Here is a 12,850-nt window from a genome sequence, read left to right as displayed (position 1 = left end):
ATCTATAAGACGTTTCCTCTTGGATGTATGAGACATTCAGCAGATGTCTTTGAGATGTTACGGATTTAGACTGTTTGTAAATCTGCTTTCCAGATGAAACCCCACAGAAAATCCCCCCCAGATGGCACACCTACATCTCAGAAATGTCTGTTGAGGACCTTTTCATCTGGAAAGCATCCAAATCTAATAAACATCTGCTAAACATCTTACAAACATCAGATTTACGAACAGTCTAAATCATAAACGTCTCAAAGACATCTGCTGAATGTCTCATAGACACCCAAGAGGAAACGTCTTATAGATGTATTGCAGATGAGCAAACAATGTAAAAACACATCTTTCAGATGTTAATACACACATTTGATAGACGCCTGTGTGATGTACGTATGTTATCAGGGTCAGAGATGTAGGCTACCTGTGCTTCGTGGGAATGCTTTCAAGATGAAAAGATATAAAACAGGCGTTTTGGAAACCATCAGGTGACTATCAATCAAACTGAAAGCAACTCTTTGTAGGCAACTTTTCAACCCAGAGACATAAACTCTGATATCACGTCACGAACATCTGACTGCAGAGAACACCAACAACTCGTGTCCGTAAGAGGGAGGTGGTGTGCGTTCGCGTCATATGGCCCGCCGCTCTCTGATTGGCCAGCGAGACTCACCAGACATGACCGCGCTTGTTTTCTGCCCGGTTTGGACTGGGGAATGAAAGAGGCAGCAGCGTTTCACGAAGAGAAGACAAAATAACACACCTGGAGTCATTTTTGTTAAACGTGGAAGTTTTAAAAAGAGCACAGAGGCGTTTCTGTTCAGGGACAAGGACACTGTCTAAGGATCAAGGTGGGTGTTCAAAGCCTATTCTTCCAGTGACAACTCGTTAAGATTTTTTTTTTTTTATTTAGTAATTTTTATTGTCTATTATAAAATACTACTGCATGGTGCTTTAAAGTAGGTGTCTGTTTACACATTTGTCTGGGTATAGAATAATGTGTTCTCTAACTGAATGTTTTGGTTCTCATAGTGCCAAATGCCAAGACTAGAGGACCATTGTTGGACCTGCTCCTGTTCAGCCAGTGTGAAGTCAAACGACCTGTCGAGCGCCAGTTGGGTTGTTTGTAAAACGGGTGAAATGATGTCCATTATAACCTCAGTGCTTGGCCATGCATACGGCTCTGTGCACAGTCTCCAGACTGCTAATTTAATTCGACGGGGGCTTGTGTTGTTTATTGTCGGAGTAGTTCTCGCCTTGGTGTTAAACTTACTACAGATCCAGAGAAACGTTACATTGTTCCCAGAGGAAGTGATGGTCACTTTGTTCTCGTCCGCCTGGTGGATTCCGCTCTGCTGTGGAACTGCTGCTGGTAAGGGGGTACAATGTGTGTTTTGGGCATGTTCTGTTGATGTCAATAAGACAAAGGAGTGTTTGTGTGTGTGTGTGTGTGTGTGAATGTAAGAGGCTGTTTTGACTACAGAGGCGGTCCACCAATGCGAACAGTAGCTTGGATAGAATCGCGTGCGTGAATGTTGTTATTGTGTTTACATATGTATCAGTCCTTACACTTTTGATATGTCGGCTGTTTTGATGACATGCATCGGACAATGACCTTTAGCGCTCACGAGTTGTATTACCTTGGAAACAGTCAGGCATTCGGGGGTCAGTCTTGGGGTGCTGCATTTTCATTGGCTGCCCTCAGAACGGGTGAGCAGCGAGGGAGGCACGTCATTGGCTGCTGCGCTGAACACGCCACTTACCGAAAGAGAAGAACGGAAGTCGTGTGCAGCAGAAATGAATAAATAATTCTGGCACGCTCGACTCCTCCCCCTGCATTCCACACAGTCTACATAGTGGTGATGTTGACGCATACCAATCCACATCGTTTTCAAATGGAAAATCCCTTTTAAAAAAGTGTGTGTAGCTAAATTAATTTCACCTCTTTTATTTGGCTTCACGTGTATCTAAAACCTAATGTTTTTAAATGTATATGTACTTGTCTCAATGTTTAAATGCATGGGAATTTCACCAAACACACTTACTTGGGACTTTAGAGACCCAGCACTTATATCGATCACAAATGGATCTACAGAATGCACAGATAGTGTCACATTTTCAAAATATTTACAAGACAATTAAAAAAATTATAGAATAAAATATATTTTGTTTTATTTATCAACGAGAATGCAGCAAATCTAGAGCAGGGTTCATTACGTTCACTAAATTTCCTGAAATTCATCAGGCTGTCAAAGACATATTGAGCTACACAAGTATTTTCTCAGGCATTTATTGACTAAATTGATGCACAACTTACGTAATTCCAGTAGTACACCCAAATGACAAGAGTCATCTCTTACTGTTCATGTGTTGTACTTGCTATAGTTTACTTCATGTTGTTTCTTCATCAAATAGCAATGTCAGATGCAAGTCAATCACTGAAACATCAGTACCACATTGAGTAACAATTAACATATATTATGTATGTGTACATGCATATGGGAAACTGATAATTCAACAATGTTGTACAGAAATCAATGTGAAATCATATTTATATTAATAAAAAAATAAAAAATTTGCTATTTTGGCATGTTTTTGTGTGTATTACATCATTTATAAGAGAAAGATTGAGGAATATTATAGAGTTGTGGGCACAACTCCAAAAAATGTATGTGGTACAGGGTCACTAAAGACCAGAGGAATGCTTTTAAGGATTAAAAGAAGAAAAAAAAAAAACAACAACAATGAAAATTAGACCCAAATACCAACCTGTATATTTTATGTTTTGTCATCTGAGAACTACTGTTATTGAAAGCACTTTGTATGTTTCCTCTTTCCTCAGCTGTGGTTGGTCTGTTGTATCCATGCTTGGACCGCCACCTTGGAGAGCCACACAAGTTTAAGCGGGAGTGGGCAAGTGTGATGCGCTGCATTGCTGTTTTTGTGGGCATTAATCATGCCAGTGCTGTATCCTTACCAGTGTCACTTGAAACTTTTGACATTGTGCCCAATTAACACTTTAAAAGGGATGCAAACTACTCCCCTTCCAGCTATAGTGATCTTTTCTGAAGCTAATTTGCCCAAATTGTTTGGTACATTTTCTACATGGTACTTATTAAAATCCCTTAAAAGGGTTCCATTAAGCTTGGACACTTAAAAAAATCTTTAAACACAACAATACAATAGTAAACAATAGTTTACAATACAAACAAATGAATTTAAAATATACATCTGGGACATCTGCTTTATTACCTTTCTCACCTCTCATGAGTTTGCATCCCTGCTTTAACCTAATGTTTAAAAGTGTATGTGTTTGTTTATCAAGAGATGTCACATTTAATGCCCAGCACACGTCATATAATGTTACACATTCTATTCATGTTATCCAAGGAAAGTACTATGCTACCACTAGCTGGGACATATTTTCCTTAAGTCAAAATATCTCACAGAAACTGGACTTTGCCAATAATGTGCAGCTTTCTCTAACCCTGGCTGCCCTGTCTATGGGCCTGTGGTGGACATTTGACCGTTCCAGGAGTGGCTTTGGCCTGGGGCTGACCACTGCCCTGCTTGCCACTCTCGTTGCTCAGCTGCTGGTCTACAACGGCATCTACCAGTAAGACATTACTAACACATATTGAGAAATAAGTCCCATTTAGAATTTAATTTCTTAATAGTTGACTTACATGAAAGATGTAAGTTATTAGTTGTCTCAATGCATTTACTTTATTGTTTTTCAGGTATACATCACCAGACTTCTTGTATGTACGCTCCTGGCTGCCTTGTATATTCTTCTCTGGTGGAGTGACGGTAGGGAATATCGGGCGACAGCTGGCTATGGTAAGAATCTTTTCAACTGTCTGTGTAAATATAGCACATCCTATATTTACTATAAATGTTTCCCAATATGTTCTGCTCTTTTATTTGCTGAAGTGCTCTACATTAGCCCAATGGACATTACACCTTTTATGTATAGCTTAGATTCCAAAAAGGAAACCTAAATGGGCACATCTACTGAAACTCCACAATCAGCGCTTACTGCTTCATATCATAAGCCTGACATTTTTAAGAAGTCAGACTGAGTGTCAGATTACAGATACACTACAGTTTTAATGTTTACAAATTGTAATGTTTAATGTTTCAGCTAATATGAAGTAATTGGCTCAGTAAGTGCTTTATTTGAGGCTTGCAGGCTGAATTAAATGTGCAGGTTTAGACTTTTTTTCTTTTTCTTTCTTGATTATCCTAAAACACTCAGTGTTGACATACTGGCAATCTTGAGTCTGAGCTGAAAGGTAATGCTTATACAGCTTAATTAGTTGCTGATTGTTTTACGAGGCATGTTTGTACCATCCCCTCCAAGCCTTCTTAGTCAGCTGTGCCTCTTTGTCCTGATGGCATAACCACCTTCTTTCTCAATAAGGGTGTGAAAGCAGATTAGGTCCCTTGTTTTTCATGCTAATGGTCAGAGAAATGGAGCCAGTCAAGCAGTTTGCTTACCAAGTGGAGCATTATACATGTTGTTTTCAGGGTTTTTGTTGGCAGTGGGTGATTTTGCTGGACCAATTGGGATTAGCTGTATGCTAGTGTTTTTCCCATTCTCATTATAAGGTGACCAGTTGGTTGGTAGCAGCTGAGCATTAGAGTGCTATAAAAAGGAGAATATCATTCCCAGAAATTATATATTCTAGACTGAAAGGTGCAGAACTAAGAGAGACTATGGATCCAGACTAGACGTGCCTAAATATACCTTTGTGACTATGAATGTTTATGTGTTCAGCCTGGCCCTTACTGATATTTTAATGTATCTTGTAAAGGCTGTATTTGTTACCAGTAGCACCTAATAAACATGCAACAACAAAAAATGGTCTCAGAACAGTTTGAAATGCACCTTATTTTCATCCTAACTTCTTAAACGTTCTCTTAAAGTAACATGTGATAATGCACGTAAATATAGGATTTATAAGGAAAAAATGTGTTGAACACACTAGTGTGTGTTTACCTGCGTGACATTTTGTAAAAAATTGCTCCAATGTAAATTTTTTTATATCGGATTAAACTAGAGACTCCAATCTTTTAACTAAAACATGTTTCAATGTAAAAACTTGATTAGGTTTCTTACCAGATAGTTAAGTTAGCATTTCTTCCAAAGACAAACTCTGCTGTGGTTGGCGCCATGTTGTTTTGTCACATGTACTGACAGCCCAGATTTTTCTGAATTGCTATCAGTCAGTATAAATGAATTTAAATTATGTGTTGCTTATTCAGCCCCACCCCTTTTCCACGCTTCACTCTTCCGAATTTTGTCATCTAACTTCCTGTTGGAATTGAAGCTACTGAGATGGATCAAAATGGATTGTGTGTGGGGGACCAGAATGTATTTTTCACCAAGAGTTGATGGTTTGAGTTTACAGCATCCCTTTACTACATGAAAGTTCAACATTAAAGAAAACAACTACTTTTTAAATAAATAAAAACAAACCTGTCACCCTAGATATTTAATAGGCTTAAATGTGACTTGAAATTGTTGTAAACGGAATCTAAAATAAAACAAACAGTTTGGTGTGTGTGTGTGTATTAATATATATTATCACCTCTTCCCCAGTCCCGGTTTAATGCTCAAAAAATCGACTCGCCTTAACTGTAGCGCTGTGAGTGAATTTCATGAGAATATTGTCAGAGGTGTCATATAGAGATATTTTTAATGACTTTGTATTGTCTCTTGGAGTTTAATGAGCACATAGTCACACAGCGTGAAGGTAGGACCTTGTGTGCTTATGAATAAAGTACTGTTGTTTTAAAATTTACCCGCTCTGCTTCCAGTTGTTATGACATCCCCTGAACACTTTAAAATACTCATGATAACTTTTGACAACTCTATAACCTATACATCCACTTTGCTAACTAATTACACTTTGACATCAACACCATGTCTGCACGCTAGTTTATTGCCGCATTAAGTAAATAGCGGAGCCAAAATGCATCTAGGCATGTGTACATGGGGTCGCATGAGGATATAGCTCTTGTGAATAAAACTCATGTATGTAATAGTATTGAAACACACTCAAACAATGGTGCACAAGGTATTATGACCACTAAATTGTCAATAATTTAAAATGTTACAATTAATAATTTGCTTCTACTTCAGATTTATCTGTTTGGTTTTACATTTGGATGCTTAAATATGGCAAAACATACAACTACAATTCATCTTCATGTAACTAGTGTCTATTATTTTCCCTGTTTAGGGCAGGTTGTCATTGGTCTCTTAGAGATTGCCTTCATAGATTTAGAACATGTATTTAAAAAAGCTAATGGCTAAATATGTGGCACAGAGTCTTATGATGAGCGTTTACCCATAATATTCTATACAACACTGGTTGAGAGACTGGTCATGTGACATGAAATGGCAGACAGTCTTGACCTATGAAGGCTATCTTATTTTACAAGCCATTATCTACTCAACAAGCCCTAAATAACTACAAGGCTTGTTTGTCATATATAGTGCATACTAATTATAGCCACAGTGTTGAGGCAACAAGTGGTTTAGCTTTGTAATCGAGTTTCTGTGAGAATATTTGTTGGTGTCACCTTGTTAAATATACATAAATACACACCTGGGGTGCTGGAACATATTTGGGTAATTAGAAGCAAGCAAGGCCAGTGCACTGAAGGTCATTAGTTTGATTCTAGTGCTTGCTTTGGTTGCTGGACTCTTTATCTGCATATTAATGTGTATTTTTTTAGAGCCCTTAACCTTCAGCTGCTCCTTTTGGTGTTTATACAAGTGTTAGGGTCTATGGAAATTAGGTACAAAATGCTAATTAATCTTTTTCAGTTTTTAACCGTTTGGTTAAAAGCACAGCACTGTAGCTTCTGTACTAAATGCCTTTCTCTTTCTCCACAGGGCTCGACTGAGAAGCCTCACAACGACTAAGCAGGTGTTGGAGGTCATGAAGTGAGCTTTGTAGAGTGCCAAAAACGGAGGGCCTGCGAACTGAGACTCTATATTGTGTGTCCCTGGAGACAAAGATGTTTCTGTCCTAGCATAACTTCTGCTCTTAATTTTACACCTCTTTATAACAAAAAAGGAAAATGAAGAGCAGGCTGGTCTGAGATGACCCAATGTGCCATGAACAGCACCTCCGAACCGCCAAAAGAACCCCCGTGGCATTCATTACTGCCATAACCATTGTCATTGTTACAACAGCTACTTGCAGTAGTGTTACTGGTAACATCAGTCTCCTTATTACCAGGTTGCTAGAGTGCCGACTGTAAAAATCATAGCTAGTTTCACAAAAAACTTTAAAAAAAAAAGTTTTTTTAAAAAGTGAAAAGTAGTGGTGAAGCTGTGTGTATACAGGTGTGCGTGTGATGGGTCCTATGGATAAGACCAAGGAAGAAAAAGTGATGCTAAAGTGCACACTTTAACATGTTTAATTTTTGTTGGAGAACCGAAAGATAAATGAAAGGGAAAAAAAAAAATCAAGGCTGTGCAAAATACCTAAATATCCAAAGAGGTCTGTGTACTGTCTAGATAGGATTTGTTTGATTTTTTTTTTTTTTGCAAATTGGACTGACCATGCAGAGTATTACAATGAGTACCAGAGAGGTTTGGTTGCCAATGTGCCGACTGGTTATCACTACTTTGTATGTTTGTTGCAAACACAGACCAAAAGTAAATCTAGAAACATTAGTTATAAAGTGGCACCTTGAAATACGAATCAAACGTAAGTGAAAACAACAAGGATGCTCATATTTCTATTATTGTAAATTCACTGAATAATTTAATATATTTTCAGTGGAATTATAAAGGTGTCTAAATAAAACCAATGAAATGGTTGGGAACTTGGGATTACTGAGCGTCCAAGAAAACAAATTTTTACTGCGGCCTCAATGGTTTGCAATCTGTGATTGCCTTTGTATTATAAAATTCAGTGCTTTTGTCACTACACTTGTCTATTTTTTTGTACTTCATTTATTGTGTATTTCTTATCACATGTAGACACTTCTATATCTAATCTAAAAGGTATTACTGGGCTAGAGTGTAGGTTTGGGGGTCTTTGCAAATTAAGTGCAATGACATACTAGGAGCCTGATATTCTTTAATATTTATTACATTTTACAATGTTAAGGTACCCCAGGCAACTCAGTCATATTTAAACCAACCAGCAATAACCACATTGTTTATATGTAAAGTGAAGGTATATTATAATGGCAAAATACTTTTTCTAAAAGACGTCCCACACAAAAGATGCCATTGCAAAGGATACCAATGACCATTTTCACTATTCTGAAGAAAAAAAACAAAAGTGTCATGCCTGCACTAGTACGTTTCAGAATGTTTAGGAAAGAACATGAGTGAAATGTCTTATACAGTGATAAAACTTTGCTCTAAAGAGCAAAAGGCTGTTTATGAACCTTTCAGCCTCAGGGAATGAGAGATGTATAACTGAATGAAAGCTTTGTTTAAAGGGGAATAAGAAATGCAATAGTGTATTTCTAGGAGTGAATGTGCATGTGTGTCTTAACCATTTCAGTTCCATCATTTCTATTATTCCGGATTCAATAATGCATTATATTAAATAAAATTGAGTTGTCCAGCAGCCTTTGATTCATTCACAATCATATGAAAACATGACACTGAAGAATTGTAGCATACATTTTATTTATTGTCAACCAGTTGCATCCATTAAAGTGTAGGCAGGTTTTTTTTTTTACCAGCATGACATTTCATTTATTCAAACAGACAACAAAAATATTTTTCATTAAATAATAATTAACTAATAAAGTGGCCCGTTGTAAATCATAAACCTTGGTTCTGGAATGCAAACTGTGAAACCACTGAATTAACTGTGTTGGGTCAGCTTTTTAAAAATGGTGTGTAAAGACTTAACCACTTGTCACAGTCAAGCAAAGTTAGATAGTACCCTCAGCCCCAGAAGTCTTTTCGCATTTAAACTAGAATTGCATGGAAGGTCAATTTTGTAATTGTTCCCCACACCACTCAGTCAAGAGCCACTGCGCTGATGTTACAGTAGAACAAATGGTTGAGAAATAAACTGAAAGATGTATGGCGTTCCAAATATTATTTATGATTTTTAAATGTTAAAAAAAAAAAAAAACTACACAAATCTAGTCTCAACTCAATGACAAGCTGGTTGTTTTATACCACACAAAGATAAATACTACTGTTTTCAACATACAATTTATATATGCAGAATATTACATTCAAGCAATCATTTTAGCTTTTGCCATATCTAATTACATCACTATTTAGATCAGCATGTCAGATGTCCTTTTAAATATATTGTTTCCACTCATTCTTGTATTATTGCAATTGCAAATGTACACCCATATTTCATGATTAAGAGCATTTATAGAATCAGCACAATTTTGATCAGATTGTAACTTGTTTTATCTTTTTTAATAAATGTGGGCATATTCCATTATTCTTTCAAAAGATTATTACAATACATTAAGATATACAATATTCCCAGTAATGTGAAAACTATTCACATTGCTTTAGAAATTTATATTCACAAGGAAACTGATAAAAAATGAGCAAGTACGAACCCCCACCCCCAATATTTATACCATGATCAGTGGAAACATGCAAATGCTTCACACTGCAATGTATGGAAAAAAGGATTTAAATATTGATCTGTTTCTCACCCACACCTATCATAACGGTTCTGAAGATATGAATTTAAACACTGGAGCCATATGGATTACTTTTATGCTGCCTTCATTTGCTTTTTGGAGCTTCAAAATATTGGTACCCATTCACTTGCATTATTTGGACCTACAGAGCTGAAATACAGTGCATCCAGAAAGTATTCAGACCCCTTCATTTTTTCACATTTTGTTATGTTGCAGCCTTATGCTAAAATGTTTTAAATAATCTTTTTTTATCACATTAAACTTCACTCCATACCCCATAATGACAAAGCAAAATCCAGATCTTTGATAACTTTGCAAATGTATTAAAAAGAAAAAACTAAAATATCACATTGACATAAGTATTCAGACCCTTAACTCGGTACTTATTTAAAGCACCTTTGGCAGCGATTATAGCCTCAAGTCTTTTTGGATACGATTGCACACCTGGATTTGGGGATTCTCTGACATTCTTCTCTGCAGATCATCTCAAGTTCTGTCAGGTTGGATGGGGACCGTCGGTGGACAGCAATTTTCAGATCTCTCCAGAGATGTTCATTTGGGTTCAAGTTCGGGCTCTGGTTGGGCCACTCAATTACATTCACATAGTTGTCCCTAAACCAATCTTGCATTTTCTTGGCTGTGTGCATAGGGTCATTGTCCTGTTGGAATATAAACCTTTGGCCCAGTCTGAGGGTATCTCCTTTCATTAAAGATATCTCTGTATTTTGCAGCATTCAGCTTTTCTTCAACCCTGACCAGTCCCTTAATCCCTGCAGCTGAAAAACCCCTCCAGAGCATGATGCTACCTCCACCACGCTTCACCGTTGGGTTGGTTATTGCACAGGTGATGAGCGGTACCTGGTTTCCTCCAGACATGATGTTTGGAATTGAGGCCAAACAGTTCAATCTTCGTTTCATCAGACTGTGAGAAACAAGAATCTCTGATATGAGAGTCCTTTAGGTGCTTTTTTTATCTGTCTTGCACTGAGGAGAGGCTTCCGTCTGGCTACTCTGCCATAAAGCCCAGATCAGTGGAGTGTAGCAGTGACTGTTGTCCTGCAAGTTTCTACCAACTCCACACATGATCTCTGGAGCTCAAACAGAGTGACCTTGGGGTTCTTGGGGTTCACCTCTCTTACCAAGGCCCTTCTTCCCCGATTGCTCAGTTTGGCCAGGCAGCCAGCTCTAGGAAGAGTCCTGGTTGTTCCAAACTTATTCCATTCAAGAATTATGGAGGCCACTGTGCTCTTAGGAACCTTCAATGCAGCAAAAACATATTTGTAGTCTTCCCCAGATCTGTGCCTCAACACAATACTATCTCTGAAAGCAGTTCCTTTGACCTCATGGCTTGGTTTTTGCTCTGCTATGCAGTGAGACCTTATATAGACTGGTGTGTGGCTTTCCAAATCATGTCCAATCAATTTAATTTGTCCCCAGTTGAATCCAATCATAGTGTAGAAACATCTCATAGATGATCCAGAGAAATGGGATGCACCTGAGCTAAATTTCAAGTGGCAAATTTATTAGCAAAGCGTCTGAATACTTATGTCAATTTGCAAAGTTATCAAAAATATGGTTTTTGCTTTGTCATTATGAGGTATGAAGTGTAGATTGATGTGGAAAACAAAATAATTTAAAGCATTTTAGCATAAGGCTGTAACATAACAAAATGTGAAAGAAATGAAGGGGTCTGAATACTTTCTGAATGCACTGTATTCTTCTAAAAATCTAAAAAGCAGAAGAAAAAAAATCATACATATCTGGGATGGCATGACGGTGAGTACATTTTAATGTTTGGGTGAACTATCCCTTTAAGACAACAGTTTTTCCTTCCCCATTTGGGTTCATTTATTTATAACAGGAATTTGGATTGACTGTTTAATGTGGAAAATTACTGTATGAAAAAATTATCATGTGTGAATTCTCACTTAATAAAGGTGCATGTACTGCAAATCTTTCTAGCCTTTTCTATTACTATTTAACACATCAAAGTCCCTTTAAATTAAAGTAAAAAAACAAATATAGCCTGTCCTTTAAGGACATTTAACTGCATGTTAAATAAATGAATCCTAATTAAAGACAGAATGCAATGCTACGCTAAAGTGTCGTGAAAGGGGTGTCCGTCTTTAAGAGCCTGAAAGCTCTTGGTGTTAGGTTAAAGTTCTTAGACAGCAAGGGTATTTGTTTGGAGAGTTCCCCCTAAGTGAACGTCTTCAAAATTGCAGAACAAAACGTCAGTACTTTTCACTCACAAATTAGTAACTTGTTAAAAACAGAGCATGTATGTTTGGGGTAGGTGTCTGTGGATGCTCAAATTAATATACCAAGGGTTAACAATAATTGAGGACACATCCCCAAAACTATTTAGAAACAAATTAAGTGTTGCATTGTGTCTTGAACATATTTGATATTTATTATCTATTAGGTACATTGACTGAGAGGACATATTTTGCCCTGCTTTTACCTGGCAAAGTACAGTTTTCTTCCAGTTAAGTTCAGTAGATGGCAGTATTGCACATTTTTCAACAGCATGGCTCAATCATGGAGAACTCCTGCTTTCAATCATGTGTGCAACTTCATCAGTGATAGGCATGTCACTGTACACACAAGCACACATTGTCGTCCAAAGAAGAGATGGCCAAACAAAATAACATAACAAAATAAATGTTTGTGTCTCTAGATTTTTGCATGTGTTTGTATGGAGATGACTTACAGGGACTTTAACAGGCGTTGAGGATTTAGATTGCTCTTTGGGCCTCGGTAAGGGCCCCCCCACCATTTCTCTAATGGAAGATGATTCAACCGAACAGACGAGAAGACAGAATCGCAATTACCCATACGTATGGTGGGGGTGGGGGGGGGCTGGGGGTATTAAAGCTAGAATATATTAATAAAAAAAGATATCCGAGACACTAAGAAAATGCAGATTAGAAGCAAAGTACACAAAAGCTCTTAAAAATCTTACACTTGGAAAGATATAAATGTACTCATATAGCAACATGCACAAATATTAAACATAATGAAACACAAACAGAGTGAATCGCCTTCTTTTCACCTAACTAAATGATCTTAAATTGGACTGCCAATCTGTGAAATAATTTCTGCCTCAGTCAACACTGTCACTGATTCTAGGGACTGAGGTGTGCATGATAAGCCACAATGACAATATCTCTCTCCACTCTCTCACTCAAGTCTC

The 12,850-nt window shown here is 37.4% G+C and overlaps 1 protein-coding gene across 1 annotated transcript; it reads left to right on the top strand.

Moving 5' to 3' along the window:
- Positions 1–682: 682 nt before the first annotated feature.
- On the top strand, positions 683–9,844 carry LOC127619787 (insulin-induced gene 1 protein-like). Its single transcript, XM_052092775.1, has 6 exons — positions 683–842; positions 1,024–1,363; positions 2,834–2,958; positions 3,441–3,607; positions 3,732–3,831; positions 6,899–9,844. The coding sequence occupies exons 2-6, from the start codon at positions 1,030–1,032 to the stop codon at positions 6,926–6,928; spliced, it is 756 nt and encodes a 251-aa protein (XP_051948735.1). The 5' UTR covers positions 683–842; positions 1,024–1,029; the 3' UTR covers positions 6,929–9,844.
- The last annotated feature ends 3,006 nt before the right edge of the window (positions 9,845–12,850 follow it).

This window comes from Xyrauchen texanus, chromosome 2 (assembly GCF_025860055.1).
Source record: "Xyrauchen texanus isolate HMW12.3.18 chromosome 2, RBS_HiC_50CHRs, whole genome shotgun sequence".
NCBI classification, from domain to species: domain Eukaryota; kingdom Metazoa; phylum Chordata; class Actinopteri; order Cypriniformes; family Catostomidae; genus Xyrauchen; species Xyrauchen texanus.
The sequence above is the reverse complement of the archived record's forward strand: the minus strand, read 5'-3'. Positions and strand labels throughout refer to the sequence as shown.

Excerpts from the sequence above, each read along its gene's own strand:
- LOC127619787 (XM_052092775.1), top strand. The coding sequence starts at position 1,030 with ATGCCAAGACTAGAGGACCATTGTTGGACCTGCTCCTGTTCAGCCAGT. Across the intron at positions 2,959-3,440 it reads GCATTAATCATGCCAGTGCT|AAACTGGACTTTGCCAATAA; the intron begins GTATCCTTACCA and ends AATATCTCACAG. Across the intron at positions 3,608-3,731 it reads GTCTACAACGGCATCTACCA|GTATACATCACCAGACTTCT; the intron begins GTAAGACATTAC and ends ATTGTTTTTCAG.